Source organism: Gopherus evgoodei, chromosome 3 (assembly GCF_007399415.2).
Source record: "Gopherus evgoodei ecotype Sinaloan lineage chromosome 3, rGopEvg1_v1.p, whole genome shotgun sequence".
Taxonomy (NCBI): Eukaryota; Metazoa; Chordata; order Testudines; family Testudinidae; genus Gopherus; species Gopherus evgoodei.
The window spans coordinates 110,431,484-110,448,504 of NC_044324.1; the positions used below are offsets into that span (position 1 = coordinate 110,431,484).

At 46.9% G+C, this 17,021-nt stretch overlaps 1 protein-coding gene across 9 annotated transcripts in view; it reads left to right on the forward strand.

The window, feature by feature from the left end:
• Nucleotides 1-2,180: 2,180 nt before the first annotated feature.
• AKAP7 (A-kinase anchoring protein 7) overlaps nt 2,181-17,021 on the forward strand; it is a 147,609-nt gene continuing 132,768 nt past the window's right edge. For 3 of the 9 annotated variants that reach the window (XM_030556300.1, XM_030556305.1, XM_030556304.1), the window contains exons 1-2: nt 2,185-2,842; nt 16,634-16,786. In XM_030556300.1, the coding sequence (XP_030412160.1) occupies nt 2,578-2,842; nt 16,634-16,786 (418 nt within the window). In that variant the 5' untranslated portion in view covers nt 2,185-2,577. Of the gene's footprint in view, nt 2,843-16,633; nt 16,787-17,021 lie in introns of all 9 variants that reach the window. The other 6 variants (XM_030556299.1, XM_030556307.1, XM_030556302.1 and 3 more) reach the window with 4 other exon arrangements.

The window sequence follows — 17,021 nt, forward strand, 5'->3', positions numbered from 1 at the left end:
CAGCCCTCCTCAGTCCTCTTTTCTCAAGAGTAAACATGCTTAGTTTTTTTAACCTTTCCTCATAGGTCAGGTTTTTTAAACTTTTTATCATTTTGATTACTTTATTTTGGAATCTCTTCCATTTGTCCACATCTTTTCTAAAGCGTGGTGCACAGAACTGGACAGAGTACTCCAACTGATGCCTCAACAGCACTGAGTAGAGTGGGAAAATTACCTCCTGGGTCTTATATACATCTGTTAATATACCCCAGAATATTAGCCTTTTTTTGCAACTGCATCACATTAATGTTGACTCAATTTGTGATCCACTGTAACTTCTACATTCTTTTCAGCAATACTACCACCTATACAGTGAAATACTCCTCATTTTGTAGTGCTGTATTTGATTTTTTCCTTCCTAAGTGAAGTACTTTGCACTTGTCTTTCCTGAATTTCATTTTGTTGAATCCAGACCAATTTGACAAGGTCATTTTGAATTCTAAATCCTGTTCTCCAAAGTGCTTGCAACCCCTCGCAGCTTGGTGTCACCCATGAATTTTGTGAGCATGCTCTCCATTCCATTATTCAAATCATTAATGAAAATGTTGACTAGTAAGGGATCCAGTACTGACCCTGCAGGGTCCCTCCTGGCCTTGGAATCTATTAAATATCTTTGAATATATGATAAATTCATGCTAATCAGCTGCTAATTAAATATTCTCTCCAATAAGTAAATATACTTCCATCAGAAGCAGTTTCTTGTTCTTTTTTTTTGCATTGATTCATTAAGTAGCATTACTTCCATAGCATTACTGACTTTCCTAGTTGTCATATTAACTTTAAATTATTTTTGTAACAGGCTTTTTTTTTCTCTCCCTTCTATTTTCCAGTTTCTGAAAGTTTGTGAGCAAATTTTTTTCATTTCTTTCCCTAGTAAGCAACTTATTACTATCCAGAATGTCAGCTTTGCTTTGTTCTTCATTCCATCAGGAAAAAAAAAATCTGTGTCCATCTTTGTTCTTACTTTTTTGTGACAATTTAACCCATACTTTCACTCTGTGGGAGTTGACTGGGTAGGCTTTTCTCTATCAGAATTGCCCCTTTCTGAGGTTAAGCTGGGCTTATTTTAATATCAGAGGGGAAGCCGTGTTAGTCTGTATCCACAAAATGACTATTTTAATGAAGTCTGTACTACCAGAATCTTAACAAAGAGCTTCCTGCAGTCTAAACTTAAAATGGTAATGAAAATACAAAGGCTGTCTTGCTTTATCCAAGCCCATGGCTAGTATCCATGAAGAGCATATCTGCACTGCAAAAACAAAACCCACACACACCCTGCAACAGCGAGTTTCAGAGCCTGTGTCAACTGACTTGGGTGCACTACAAGGCTAAAAATAGCAGCATAGACGTTCCTGTTGGAGCTGGAGTCCACGCCCTTCCCTGCAGGGGTTAGTTTGAAACCCAGAAAGAATTCCCAGAGGGCAGCTGTAAGATGCAATATTAGTTAACTTTAATATGTATAGTGTGCTTCTTCAACTACTATCAAACACATTAAATGTCCACTTGTCTAACTGCTGCTCTAAATAGTACATTTATGCTCTAGAAAAATTTTGTTTAGCTTAAGCTTCAAATAGCCATTGTACAAACAGAAATTTTCATAATGTGGGAGGCGACGAGTTTGTTAAGTTTACAGCAAACACACAGAGAAACTAAACAAAAAATAAACGCTCTTGCTGGAAGGTTGCAATATAACCCTTTATTTACCGATGGAAGGGCAGCGAGGCCAAACCTCTGTGAGGTGACCTGCCGCCCTATGCGCCGGGAGCAGGAATCTGAACCAGCCCTGCGGCACAGGAGCCAGCCACTGCAGTATGATCCCTGCCAGGGCTCATCCCCTTTCGGGCCAGTACTCCAGACCCCACCACATGGAACTCTCTGGTCTCACGGGCAGTGGCTGCCCCCTGAACGCCACACGGCAGAGCCAGCTGCCTAGGTCACATTGCGCTGGCGCTCCCCACGTCAGGAGCTGGCGGCCCCCACACCTTAAGGCCTGGCACCAGCGCTGGCGCTTCCATTTAGGTGACCTATGCGGTCGCCTAGGGCACCAGGATTTGGGAGGGCAGCAGACTGCTCCGGTGGACCTCCCGCAAGCGTTCCTGCGGCAGGTCCACCAGAGCCGTGGGACCGGAGGACCCTCCGCAGGAACGCCCGCGGGAGGTCCACCGGAGCTGCGGGACTGGCGAGCTGGCCCTGCGCCTAGAGCGACAAAAATCCTGACGCCCCTCCTGCCTGGCGCTAAGCGGCCCCCAGCTGCCACCACCAGAGACAGAACCCCGCCCATTTCCCATCGCTGGATCAGCCCCGCCCCATCGCGCGAGCCAGAGCCAGGCAAGTACTTGTCCGAACCAGCGAACACCAATCCCAGCGTGCACCGCGCGGGGGCCTCGAAGCACTGCACGCTGGGAGTTGTAGTCCTCGGGAGCCGCAGTCCCTCCTCTCCCCCAAGCGCTCTCGGCCTGGAGTCACCCTTCGCCCCCCCCCCCCACCCCGGGACGCGGTGACTAAGTTTGGCCCCTGCTCCGTTCCCCACGCCCGGTCATGCGGAGGCTGCTATCGACTCTCCGACGCCATCACGCCCGGCTATTGGCGGCGGCAGCCGAGCTCCCCGCCCCGGGACATAGGGCACCGCCGCCTGGCTGGGGGGAGCGGCGGGCAGCGGCGGCTGCCTGGGCGCTGGGCTCGGGTCGCTCCATGGCGCAGTGCGGGGGCGTCCCAGCGCCCCCACCCGCCCCAGAGGAGGCGCAGGGGTCGGGGGCAGCCGCCGGGGACCCTCCCCCCGGAGCCGGCGAGTCCCTGGAACACGGTGAGAAGGCGGCCGGGCGGCCCAGGCCTCAGAGCCCCCGGGGGGTGGGTCCCGCGCGCAGCTAGGCTCTGCCCCCACTGGCGCGGTCTCGTCCCAGCTCCGGCCCCTGCTTTTGCAGCCAGCTTTGCAAAGTGCAGGGCTAGGCCCCGCCGCTGCCAGCCCGGCCCACCGAGTCCACGCACCAGGCGGCCCCCCCCCCGCGGCCTGCCAGCAGCCGCGCCTCTAGCATCTCTTGTGCCCGCTGGTGCTACGCGGCCTGTGTGTCCCGCCCTCCGCGCTGCTGTGCTGGCCCCTGGTGCCGCCCTGCTCTCCCCTGTAGTGCGCAGCCTGAAACCTCCTTTACGCCTTCACTCTTCCCTTCCCTCGGTGCAGACGGAAAAGTCCCGTTGCCCGAGCCGTACTGTTGATAGCACATACAGATACCGCCCCCGTGCTCGGCACTGTAGTAATAATCTCCACTCCGAGGAGCTCACGCTGGAAATAGGCAAGAGCCAAAGAAACTTTTAGATTTCTGTTTGCAGATGGGGAACTGACAAGAGATTTAAGTGATGTGAGATCATTCCAGCAGGTGATTGCAGAGCAATGAGTGAGCCCGCCTCCCCTGAGTCCCATTTCAGAGCCATAAACACAACACCATCCTCCCTGTAAAGCCAGAGATAGGATGGATGTTGATCTGCATGTTGCACTCTCTCCTTCCTCTCTTTGAAGGTAGGAAGAGACTATGGTTGCGTAGACTGTATAAGTACATTCCTGTTTTTGTAGTCAGTGTATGACTCATTTAACTGAATACAAAAGACAGGGTTATGTCCCCGTAGCAGCTTTTAATATCCAGTTGTGTGTGATAATTTAGGTGCATCAACACTTACCAACTCAGGCAGCCAGGGTGTCAGACCAGTCTAGGAAAATTTTTAAGCAGGTATCCCCTTCTATAGTATCTTAGCAAAGAAAAGGGTGTGCAGAGGACTTTGCATAGAGTGGCAGCATCAACATGGGACAATGAACTTTGGTATAGTCTTACCCGCAGGCAACTGAGAGGACGGAAGATCATCTGTACCAGTTATACAGAGTCATAGCTAGCATCCTGACTACACTGCAAAAGTAATGTTACCAGCTAGTTGCAGGACAACAATGCAGACCCTATGCCTATCTTATGGCCAAGGCAAAATACTCCTAGCTTTTGCAGTTTAACAGTAATGTTAATAGTGTGTGGACAGTAACCATAGTTAGAGACAATCCATATCTAATTGTAAATGGTTAAACTCTTACGTATAGTTTTAACATACACTGCCATCCTCCTTTTCCCTTGAAAGGGACAAGTTAAACACTGTGGACTAGTATCAGAGGGGTAGCCGTGTTAGTCTGGATCTGTAAAAGCAGCAAAGAATCCTGTGGCACCTTATAGACTAACAGACGTTGTGGAGCATGAGCTTTCATGCATCTGACAAAGTGGGTATTCACCCACGAAAGCTCATGCTCCAAAACGTCTGTTAGTCTATAAGGTGCCACAGGATTCTTTGCTGCTTTTATTGTGGACTAGATCTACAAAAGCATTGAGATCCTCAAAATCCTTGCTCAGCTGCCACCAAACACTGGGCACCCAAAGTCCTTAGGTGCTGAAATTTCCACTGGTAAAGTCTCAAAAGGTAGCTACAAATCTGCTAGTGATTATGCACACAAGTGCCTCAGTCCTGACACCTGGGCATCTAGCTCATGCCTAAGCCCTGGCAGAATCCTCAGACTAGGTGTTCTCTTGCCTATCTTACCTTGGTGCCCAATCTGGTAGGCAGCTTTTGAGAACACCAACCAGATCAGGCCCAGCATGAAACACCACTGGAGGAAGTGGTGCAGCCCTCCCCCCCAAGAGACCACAATTCAATTCCCGCTTCTGCCTGAAGTTGAGCAGCCACTTAAGCTTTGTTCTCTCCCCTCCTCCCAGGACTGTGCCCAACCCACTGGACTATGGGGTATTTTGGGGCAGGTCTTGCCTTGAAAGGGAGGGGAAGAGGAACGCAGTCAGATATAGTTAAATAGATAAGAGCTATCCCCCTCTCCTTATATTCCTTTTGTTAACCACAAAGTGCATTTTAGATGATTGGAGGAATCAGAACTCTTAACTCTTGCCCATTTTAAATTCAGATATGCTTCTTTCCCCTACTAAAAGATGCTCTCCTTTTTATAGTAGAAAATTTGGATGAGACATGCTGGTTATGAATAAGTTATGAAAAAGCTGATTTGTTCTTAAGAAGGTAGTTCCATTTGTGTCCTTAACTTTGGCCTGTCATAATCAGACTTCATTTGAGAGGTAAAATGAGAATGAGAGAATTGCAGCCTATTTAAAGGAATGCCAGTGGCGCTGGAACATTTTTAATAGTGAGGGTGCTGAAAGCCAGCCCTCTTACCCCATCTGCACCCCCCTTCCCAGAGCTGGGGCGGGATCAGGGCTGTGTCTTGCAGGGGACTCAGACAGGGGTAAGGGGGCCCAGGCTGTGGTCACAGCTCGGGTTGAGCATGGGGCTGGCAGCCCGGACCCTCAGACACGGGGCTGGCAGCTGCATGCAGGGCCAGATGTGGAGATGTGCGGCCAGCAGCTGTGTGGGGGGCCAGAAGTGGAGGCGCAGGGCCACAAGCCAGGACCCTCAGGCATGGGACTGGTGGCTATGTGGGGGGCTAGAAGTGGAGATGTGGGCCGGGCTGTGTGCGGGGCCAGAAGCAGAGACGTGGGGCCAGCGACTGGAACCCCCGGGCATGGGACCAGGACCCAGCTGCAGCACCGCCCCGCACCTCTAGTTCCTGCGCCTATGAGGAATGCTGTCACACTCAAATAGTTATATATACACACACCCACATAAAAGTTCTCAAAGGGTATGTCTACATCTACAATTTTGTAGCGCTGGTTGTTACAGCTGTATTAGTACAGTTGTATAGGGCCAGCGCTGCAGAGTGGCCACACTTACAGCAACCAGCGCTGCAAGTGGTGTTAGATGTGGCCACACTGCAGCGCTGTTGGGCGGCTTCAAGGGGGGGTTCGGGGAACGCGAGAGCAAACCGCGGGAAAGGTCTCCTTCCCCGGTTTTGCTCCAGTGTTCCCCGAACCCCCGTGCAAGCAGGTCTCCTTCCCCGGGGTTTGCTCTCGCGTTCCCCGAACCCCCGAGCAAGCAGATCTCCTTCCCCGCGGTTTGCTCTCGCATTCCCCGAACCCCCCTGCAAACGGCGGGAAAGGAGACCTGCTTGCTCGGGGGTGCGGGGAAGGAGACCTGCTTGCACGGGGGTTCGGGGAACGCGAGAGCAAACCGGGGAAGGAGATCTCCTTCCCCGCGGTTTGCTCTCGCGTTCCCCGAACCCCCGAGCAAGCAGATCTCCTTCCCCGCGGTTTGCTCTCGCGTTCCCCGAACCCCCGAGCAAGCAGATCTCCTTCCCCGCGGTTTGCTCTCGCGTTCCCCGAACCCCTGAGCAAGTAGATCTCCTTCCCTGCGGTTTGCTCTCGCGTTCCCCGAACCCCCCTGCAAACGGCGGGGAAGGAGACCTGCTTGCACGGGGGTTCGGGGAACTCGAGAGCAAACCGGGGAAGGAGAACTGCTTCCCTGCGGTTTGCTCTCACGTTCCCCGAACATCCCTGCAAACCGCTGGGAAGGAGACCCGCTTGGGGGGGGATTCGGAGAACACCGGAGCAAACCGCGGGGAAGGATACCTGCTTGATTACCAGAGAGGCTTCCTCAGGTATGCTGGGATACCTGCTTATTCCACGGAGGTCAAGAAAAGCGCTGGTAAGTGTCTACACTTGATTACCAGCGCTGGATCACCAGCGCTGGATCCTCTACACCCGAGACAAAACGGGAGTACGGCCAGCGCTGCAAACAGGGAGTTGCAGCGCTGGTGATGCCCTGCAGATGTGTACACCTCCTAAGTTGCAGCGCTGTAACCCCCTCACCAGCGCTGCAACTTTGTGATGTAGACAAGCCCAAAGTAGTAATAGCCATCAGTTTCACCATCTCCTGAACTATGAATGGTCCGTCAATGGACTGCTATTTTACTGATACTTCTCCAGTAGAAGTTTCATTCTGGTAACTGAGAGAGAGTCAAGAAATACAGCATCCATTTGAGTGAATAAAAATGAAGGCGTGTTGCAGTTTCATATTAAAATTATAAAATTCTAGCTAAGGTAACTAAAGTGAATTTTTAAAAAACCCTGAATTTCTAACAGCCTTTGATAGTCAAGGCATTCATTCATACTGCATTCTCTAGTAGATAAATATCAGACTAGCAAGATGTCAGTTTAAACTATTGTTACATTTAAGACTTTTTAAAACAAAGTAGACAGCTTTTTCTCTTTCATTAGATTTAGTGTTTAAATATATATTTTCTTTGAGTAATGACCAACTCATTTCAGTGACTGAAAAAGGAGGGAGTTGTTTACTTGGAACTCATCCTATAGGATTTAGGCACAGTCTTGGTGCTTGCCAATTTAGGCCAATTGCACATCCATCACTCAGTGACTGAAAGAGGGACATTGTCAAGACTAGTTGTTCCTCTGCTCTGCCCATCTGTTATTGTAAGCAGGCAGAATTTTTCAGAGTGGCATTTGTTTTTCAATACACTGCTTTCTTAGTAGACTGAGAAAAGGGAGGAAGTAACATACTGTACAAATGCCAACATACTGCATATTGGCCCCAGTTCTCCAACTGACTCAGCGTGGACAGATCCGTGTATTTACATGGAGCCCCACAAATCAGTGGGGCTTGTCATAGGCATCGATTGCAGGCTGAGGATCTAAGAAACCAAAATCAAGTTATCTTCTGGATGCCTAACTGGAAATGTGGACTTCTATAAAGGATTCACATTTTAAAGGATTGACTTTTAAAGGATTTGAGTGAGTGGAAGCATTCTTAGAGTCAGACTAAACATAAAGCCTGTATACCTTGACAGTGGCTTTCATCCGTAACATGTAGTTGTTATTGCTGTTTATACATGAGTAAGATTCTCTGATCATCTACCATCTCACATATAGGGTTTACAAATGAAAAGCTGAGGAAAACAAGGCAATAAAAAGGATTATAAAAAGCCAGCAAGAATACATATTACTTTTTCTAGTTAGTTACAGTTTTTGATTATACATCTGTAAATAAGAAATCTGATGCAGGAACCTTATGCAACATGCTTTACTATAAAGTAAGAATAAAACATCTAGTTGATTCTAGTATGACAATGGAGTCTAGTCCAAACATGTTCTTAGTTTGTGAAGGATAGGGAGAAAAAAAAGTGACATGCATACACCCACCCAGTTCCTAGAGCCAATAACAATACACCAGCCGCACAGATGGTCCTTAAAGGAATTCCTTTAGCTTGCACTATTTCAAATTAAATACAATTATTGGTCTCAATTGTCTAAGAATTGCCCATATCCTCTTGTTTGTTTCCTTCATTGGTTCATTTAGATCGTGGTAGGCAACCTATGGCACACATGCCAAAGGCGGCACGCGAGCTGATTTTCAGTGGCACTCATACTGCCTGGTCCTGGCCTTCAGTCCGGGGGGCTTTGCATTTTAAATGAAGCTTCTTAAACATTTTAAAAACCTTATTTACATACAACAATAGTTTAGTTATTATAGACTTATAGAAAGAGACCTTCTAAAAACGTTAACGTGTATTACTGGCACGCAAAACCTTAAATCAGAATGAATAAATGAAGACTCGGCACACCACTTCTGAAAGGTTGCTGACCCCTGATTTAGACTGTAATTTCCTTGAGGCAGGGATTATCCTTTTGAATAGGTTTGTACACAAAGCAAGTGGGCCCCAGCTTGATTGGCCTCTGAACCCTACCACAGTCTATGTTAAATAATAATGTAATACTGTTCAAACAGTGCTCACAGAAAAAACTTTTGTATCTCTGCTTCTTAGTGTCCATTAAGCGAGCAGGCAACCCACCTACATACCTTATTTCTTTTGAGAGAGAGGAGGTGGGTGAGGGAGTATTTTATTGGACAACTGTCAGTGAGAAGGACAAGCTTTTATGCTTACCCAGGATTCTTCTTCAGGTCTTTTTCTTTTTAGTTATTTGGGCATGGCTATACTTGCGAGTTAGAGCGCATTAAAGCAGCCCAGTGTGCTCTATGATGTGTCCACACTGGCAAGGCATGTAGAGTGCTCTGACTCTGCAGCTAGAGTGCTCCTGGTACTCCACCTCGGTGAATGGAATAACGTTTTATGTGCCCTGCTGTACACCCTGGTCTGTTAATGTGCTCTGATTGGCCTCCAGTAATGTCCCACAATGCCTGTTCTAGCCACTCTGGTCATCAGTTTGAACTCTACTGCCCTGCCCTCAGGTGACCAACCGTAAATTCTCTGGGAATTTTGAAAATCCCCTTCCTGTTTGCTCAGCCAGGCATGGAGTGCTCTCAGCGAATCTTTCCAGGTGACCATGCCTCCGCATGCCAGGCAATCCCCAGTATAGAGCAATGGTGAAGTGCTGGACCTCATCAGTGTTTGAGGGGAGGAAGCTGTCCAGTCCCAACCGCACTCCAGCCATAGGAATTACAATACTTTCAGACAGATATCAAGGGACATGAGGAAAGGGACCATGACCGGGATGCTCTGCAGTGCAGGGTTAAAGTGGAGGAGCTGCAGAATGCCTACCGCAAAGCCCACGAGGCAAACAGCCGCTCCCGTGCTGGCCCCACGACCTGCTGTTTTTACAAAGAGCTGGATGCGATACTTGGGGCTACCCCACATCCACTCCAAGTACCACCATGGACACTTCCGAGCCCAGTCTAACAAGGCAGGAGGAGGAGCAAAGCGGGAGCGAGGGTGCTGAAGAGGAGGAAGACACCCTGGTATCCATAGATGCATGCCTCCAGGAGCTGTTCTCAAGACAGGAGGAAGGTAGCCAGTCGTGGTGGCCAGTGGCTGGGGAAGGACAAACACCAGAGAAGGTTCCCAGTAAGCGGCTTTTATTTTGGGAAGCAAGTTACTCGGTGCGGGCTCTCGAGGTGAGGAGGGTTAGGGCTGCATGCATGCCTAGATGATGTGCTCTCTCACATCGCGGTAATCTGCCTCAGTGATCTTTTCAAGGTCTCATCCAGAACTTGGGCAATGCACTTGTGCAGGTTTCATGGGAGAGCCACTGTGGTCCTTGTTCCAGTCAGGCTAACATGTCCGTGCCATTGTGCCGTGAGGGGTGGGGGGACCATTGCTGCACACAGGCAAGCTGCATACGGGCCAGGGTGGAAGCCACATTGTAGTAGAACACCCTCCCTTGCTTCCCAGGTCACCCTCAGCAGCAAGATATCTTCCAGGACGAACTCCTGTGGAAAATGTGGGGACAGTGTTCAGTATAGGGGCCTCCTGCAGGTGTTGGCTCTCCCCAAGGCACAGAAACCCCGAAGACAGTGCAGCCATGAAAGAATCCGCCCCCCCTTGACCCTGTGCTTACCATTTTGGGGCTCCCAGGGGTTGTGTGTGCTCGCTTTGGGATGGGCAAATTATGCTGTTGTGTAGACTGTGCTTGCCCTCCTTAAGTCCAGGGGAATTATTGCTCTGTCTGGTGTGAACAATGCTGCCTCTGTTAAGTGTTGCATTTTGCCTTTACAGATGCAACTCTGAGATCTCAGCTGTCCATGTTATCACTGGCTGAGAAGTTGCAAAGAATCAGGAAGAGGCCACGTAGAAGCAAAGAGGACATAATGCATGAAATCATGCAGCACTCCCTTAATGAAAATCAAAAAGTGCAGGAGTGGCGGGAGAGTGAAAGGAGGTTCTGCCAGCAGAATGTGGATTGCTGGCACCAAAGCACAGAGCGGCTGATAAGCATTATGGAGTGCCAAGCATACTCGATCCTGGCGCTCATAGCCATGCAGGCGGAGCACTACCACCCCTGCCCTCCTCCCCTGCAGCCCTTGTCCCCAAACTCTTTCCCTTGTGCCCCCATGTCACCTCCAACCCACTTTCCCCAACATTCAGGTTCTTATCGTCACTAGCGGTCTCCAACACCTGTAGCTTCACCCAGCCCCGAAAACTACATCCCTTACCCACTGCACTCAACCCCCATCACCATGCAGTATAGCCATCCTGAAGTGCAGCACTCATTGCACAGCACTCCAAACAGGAAGGCTGAGTATGATAACAGGACATACACAAATCTGTGATTGTACCAATCCCCACCCCACCCCCTTGCCCTTTCTGTTTCCCAAACAGATGTTTCTTTTCAATAAATGCATTTTCTTTATCAATAAATGGATTTTTTTTTGCTTTGAAAACATTCTTTATTATTGCGTAAAATAAAAGATACCTTAGCCCAGGAAAGCAACAGGCACTGCAAGTCAGCATATCATACGTAGCAAACACAGATTACTACTCACATTGGAACCACTGCACTTCACTCCTATGCACGGCACCAGACATTAATGGTGGCTTTCAGCCTCAAATTGTTCTCTCAAGGCATCTCTAATCCTTGCAGCCCTGCGCTGGGCCCCTCTAATAGCCCTGCTCTCTGGCTGTTCAAAATCAGCCTCCCGGTGTTGAACCTCCGAGTTCCATGCCTGAGTGAATCTTTCACTCTTCCCTTCACTAATGTTATGGAGGGTACGGCACATGGATATAACCATAGAAATGCTATTATCGGCCAAGTCCAGCTTCCCATACAGAGAGCACCAGCGGCCCTTTAAGCAGCCAAAAGCACACTTCACAGTCATTCTGCACCAGCTCACTCTGTTGTTGAACCGCTCCTTGCTGCTGTCAAGGCGCCTTGTGTACGGTTTCATAAGCCACGGCATTAAAGGGTAAGCAGGGTCTCCAAGGATCACAATGGACCTTTCGACTTCCCCTACGGTGATCTGATCTGGGAAAAAAGTCTCGGTTTGCAGCTTCCTGAACAGGGCAGTGTTCTGAAAGATGCATGTGTCATGCACCTATCCGGGCCAGCCTCCATTAATGTCAATGAAACGCCCACAGTAATCCGCAAGCACCTGGAGAACCATAGAGAAATACCCCTTGCGATTAACGTACTCAGAGGCTAGGTGGGCTGGTGCCAGAATAGGAATATGCGTCCCATCTAATCGCCACTCCAAAGTTAGGGAAATCCATTTGTGCAAAGCCAGCCACAATGTCATGCACGTTACCCAGCGTCATGGTTCTTCTGAGTAGGATGTGATTAATGGCCCTGCAAACTTGCATCAACATGATTCCACCGGTTGACTTCCCCCACTCCAAACTGGTTAGCGACTGATCAGTAGCTGTCTGGAGTTGCCAGCTTCCAGACTGCAATAGTCACCTGCTTCTCCACCGTCAGGGCAACTCTCAATCTCGTCTCCTTGCGCCGCAGGGTGAGGGCGAGCTCCTCACACAGTCCCATGAAAATGGCTTTTCTCATGCGAAAGTTCTGCTGCCACTGCTCGTCATCCCAGACTTGCATGATGATGTGATCCCACCAGTCAGTGCTTGTTTCCCAAGCCCCAAAGTGCCGTTCCACGGTGGTGAGCACGTTCGTGAATGCTACAAGCAATCTCATGTCATATGTGTTACTCGAGTTGATATCGTCAGAGTCCTCGCTATCACTTTGGATCTTAAGGAATAACTCGACTGCCAAATGTGATGTGCTGGTGAGACTCATCAGCATATTCCTCAGCAGTTCAGGCTCCATGCCCGCAGACTAAAAGGGAAGACAGAGCACACAGTACAATAAACATTGAAAGATGGCGCCAATTGTGGACAGAAGCAGAGGGATTGCTAGGATGCGAAGTGATGCATCACGGGGCATTGGGAAAGGACCCAGAATGCCCCACCCGCTCCCTTACCACAAGCCACAGCGCCAGAATGGGAAGAGGTGCTCTGTGGGATAGCTGCCCACAATGCACTGCTCCCAGTGCCGCTGCAAGTGCTGCAAATGTGGACACACCAGTGTGCCTGCAGCTGTCAGTGTGGATAGACTGCAGTGTTTTCCCTACTGTGCTCTGCAAAGGCTGGTTTAACTCAAAGCGCTGTACATTTGCAAGTGTAGCCATGCTCTTAATAATCAGTTCAGTAACTGGAGCAGCTCCTGGGGAGCCTCAGTACTCAGATTACAATTTACCTTGTGATTTTCCCCTCTTCCCCTTTATGCTGAAGCCAATTAGTACTTAATCAAGTGTCTTATCTTCCCAAGCACTCGGGATGAGGTATCCAAGAAACAGTCTGCAGGGTCCTAATAACCCAGATCAGGTTTGTTACACTACATTTGTCAAATCAGTGGTTGCTTTGCATGCCACAAGAACATAATGTGGATGTTTACTACCAAGTTTTCCCCTGGGGTTAGATTTGGAATATCTGCATTAGTTACCAGTGGAGCTTTGAAAATGTGCTTGTCTGTGGTAATGAGGTGTCCTGTGATAAACTGCATTTCTGACATAAGTTTATTTTCCAGTACACTAACACCATTGTAATGTGGAGTTTTCCTGGAAGAATACTGCTGGATGCTTGCTTTTGTGCACAGTTGTTGAGAGATGCAAAAGGAGGTTTCAGCTTTACATTTTTTTAGAAGATATAATTGGATATGCATAATGTCAGAATAAAATGAAAGAGTCTGAAGCAAACACAGAAAAATATGACTTGTGGATAAATTAATGTTTCATAATTAGTAAGTTTAGAAAAATTATTTTGTATGAATCATTGGTTAGGATGACCCTTTCATTATTGTGTTGGCTTGATATCCTGCCACTTGTATTTCACAAAGAAATTTAGAAACTGAACTTAGCTCTCTTAAATAAAAAACAAAGTATATTGAGTGGAGACAAGTGAATTGTGATTTATGCTGGCTCCCTATCTACAGCTTTCAAAACTCTTAGTAGATGCAAATGCTGTAGTGATTGACAATTTTTAGGAAATTTTAAATTGTCCTGTTGCTTATTAATTATATTTCAATGACCTATTAACTTCAAAGAGCCTTGTCATAGCTCATGTATTTCATGTAATACTTACACATTTTCAAAGTTTGTCATGTTTCTGCACAAATAGTAAAATGTAAGACATTTTAGAAAGAGATCCTTTCCCCACAGAATATTTAATAGAGGAAGGTGCAATACAAGACACCATGGCTTCTAATTCTAGCACTTCTACTGATTATTCTTAATACTTCTGTGCAGTTCCCAATTTTTATTAACCCAGGCCTCTGACTTCTACCTTAGGTGAGGCAATCATTTATCCATTTTACAGATAAAAGAGGTTTGATAAGGCACTGTGGGCAATGCTAATACAACAGTCCCAAGTTTCACACATCTTGTTATGCTGCCTTTCAGATGTAATTATATTTGTCTGCCCATGCTCATGCAGTGTGGCTCTTTATCCCTCTTTAGCAACCAGACCAGAGAAGTTTATGAGTCTGTTACTGCCTTCCTGCTTATGTACATTGATCTTCAGCCCAAATGATAGAGGCTCAGGTTTTTAGAATCAGTGATCCCAGGTTTAGTCACTGCAGGTTACTCAAACAGGGGGAGTCATTATGCTGTCTTTAACCAATAGACTCATAGAGCCAGGAATAGAAGCCTCATGACCAGCATACAATTGCTAGTTCACAGTTATGTAACCCAGTTATTAAAAATGTGTTTTCTCTCTCTCTGGGATGCTCCCCACAGATGATAACAGCACATCTCATGTAGTTATTCCTGTAGTTAAAGTGGTAGACGTCTGTGGTGTCTGTCTGAGGGCTATGGGTTCAGTTCTGGTTTATGACCCAGGTAGTAAAAAATATAAGCAACTTAGTGTGCAAATCCTAGAATAAATGAATGTTTCATATTGCAAGTCACATTGAGGTGAAGTTGGATATTTGTTTTATTGTATTTTTAGTCTTTGTACTTTGGTTAATAGGTGTTTTCCCTTTAAGAACAGGGTAGGGGCACATATTATAGCATTTTTTGAAAAAAACAGAGCAGTGTCTGGGAGATGTTGGGTGTGGGTGCAGAGAGTGGAAGATCCTGCCTGCAATATTGCTAACCATTTGTATTAGAAAATAACAAGTCTAACCCCCTCAAATCTTGAGATTGGCTAAAAATCAGGACATTTTAAAAAAAGTAATATATTTTGAGAATTCTTTTTATTTGCCTTCTGGTTTAAGCCTTTAGGATACTCCTGGAAATTTGGTGCAGGTATTTCTCAGCAACTCTATAACAATGAAGTCTATAAACTTGCTTGTTTAAAAATGAAAACTGAGATCCTCATGTAATCACTTGACTCCAGAAGCTGGAGCTTTAAACAAAACAATTATAAGATGCTTGATAAAATCAAAAGAGCTGGCAACACCATGCCTATGTAAGTTCCAAAAAGGTAAGAATTTGATTTTAAAAAAATCGTACCTTTCTAGAAGACAAACAACTCTTGCTGAAGATGTAACATTAACTCTTACCAGGGGATTAGATGCCTCATGACATTGTTAATGATCTTCAGAGGCTTTTTGTCCCTATAGGTCACAAGTATGACTCCAACCACTCAGCAGGTATTAAAGATTGTTATTGTCTAATGATGGATATGTAGTGGTCTCTATGTGAGTTGGGTTTAGTGAGTGTCAGTTCCAGCTCCGGCATCATAAAGTCATCACTACTGTGCTTTGCACTAATTGGCAGACTCAGCATGGGCCCTGGAGACTGACATAGCCCTCTTATCTCTAGAAATCTCCCCAGAGCTGAGCTGTGCCGGTAGGGCAACCTTCCTTGTTGCTGCCCTATAGTTGAGCAGGGCAGCATACAGTAGAGGTATATGAGCACTAAACCCACACTTTTTTATAGCTGGAGTCTTCGTGACTCAGCCTTCCAAGGTATCAGAGTCCCTCCATACAAACATGGCAGTCTTCCCTTCTCTGCCCTGACTGTGCTACTCCTCCTGTGGCTGATAGGGAAACACAGGCCTACCCTCTACTCCAGGTTCCAGCACAGCATCCGTAGCAACAATGGCCTGCTTCCTTTCTCACTATGGTACTCTTGCTCTGGACTCCTTCCTACTTCTCAACTCTACATTCTGGCTTCCCCCATCTCTAGGTCTACCAGCCCAAACACACTCCTCCCATGGAGCAACTTGGCACTGTAACCCCCAAAAACGCCTCCCCTCTCCCATGGAGTAACTACAGACTATTTCCTGACAGCCCCTTTCTGTTGGGATGTCCCAACTCCTCCCCCAGCTGGACTTGTTCAGCAATTAGGTCTTAGCAGGCCCTGGCTTTCCTCCAGGTGCAGCCTATAGTTTAATTGGCCTAATTTACCCCTTCAGGCCTTGTATGAGTTGAACACTCCATCAGAGGAGGACACTGTCACCTCAGAATTCCACCTAATGATGGCTCCACGGATGTTACTGCAGCCTTGCAAAGAGGGACCAGGATTAATGGAGAGATACTTAACCTGTTAACCATGACCAGCTCACATGTTTCTAAACATCATTAACTTTGTCTACATTGGGTACTGAGTAATGTTTAAAAACATGTTAATTTTGACATAGAAGTTAAATAACATATTTTTGAGCATCACTCATTTTCCCAGTCTACATAAGCCTATAGTGACCCTTTCTGCATCTGCCTGTCTTTCCTTAGGACTGGACAAGATGATATGGAACCAGCATTTGTGGCTAAATGGACTGATACACTCCTTTACTTCAATGTAGCGTAAGGTCAGGATTGAGATCCAACTTTGATTAAGCACATTTACTGATATTTTGAAGCAGGAAAAAAATGGCAACAAATGGGAGAGAGCAATTTGTCTTACTGATAGAGTAATATATACTATATATATTGTCTCAAATTAGAAATCTAAGACTAAATGTGTTATTTTAAATATATTCCAGATGGGCTGGAAAATATGCAGGAAAAAAAAATCATTCGAAAGAAAAAGAAAAGAACAAAAATAAGAAAAGGGTCACAAACTCCTCCTGACTCTATGGATTATTTGATGGCAGAAATACCATTTGCCAGTACAGATACTGGAGATGAATTTGGCAGTAAGTATATTAAAAAAAAAATGGTTTAAACATATGTAGATCAAACATTTAGGCTATTATCTGCGAGTTGGCCCATGCAGGCAGACCTCGCCACCCAAACAAAACCATGTGAATTAGCTTGCAGAGTCAGGGCCATATAGTCACCGTTATTAGACTCAATTCTGCAAACACTTAAGCATGTTAGAAACTTACCATCCCATTGTCTAAAAGAAGACTTTTCTACTTACAACTTCTC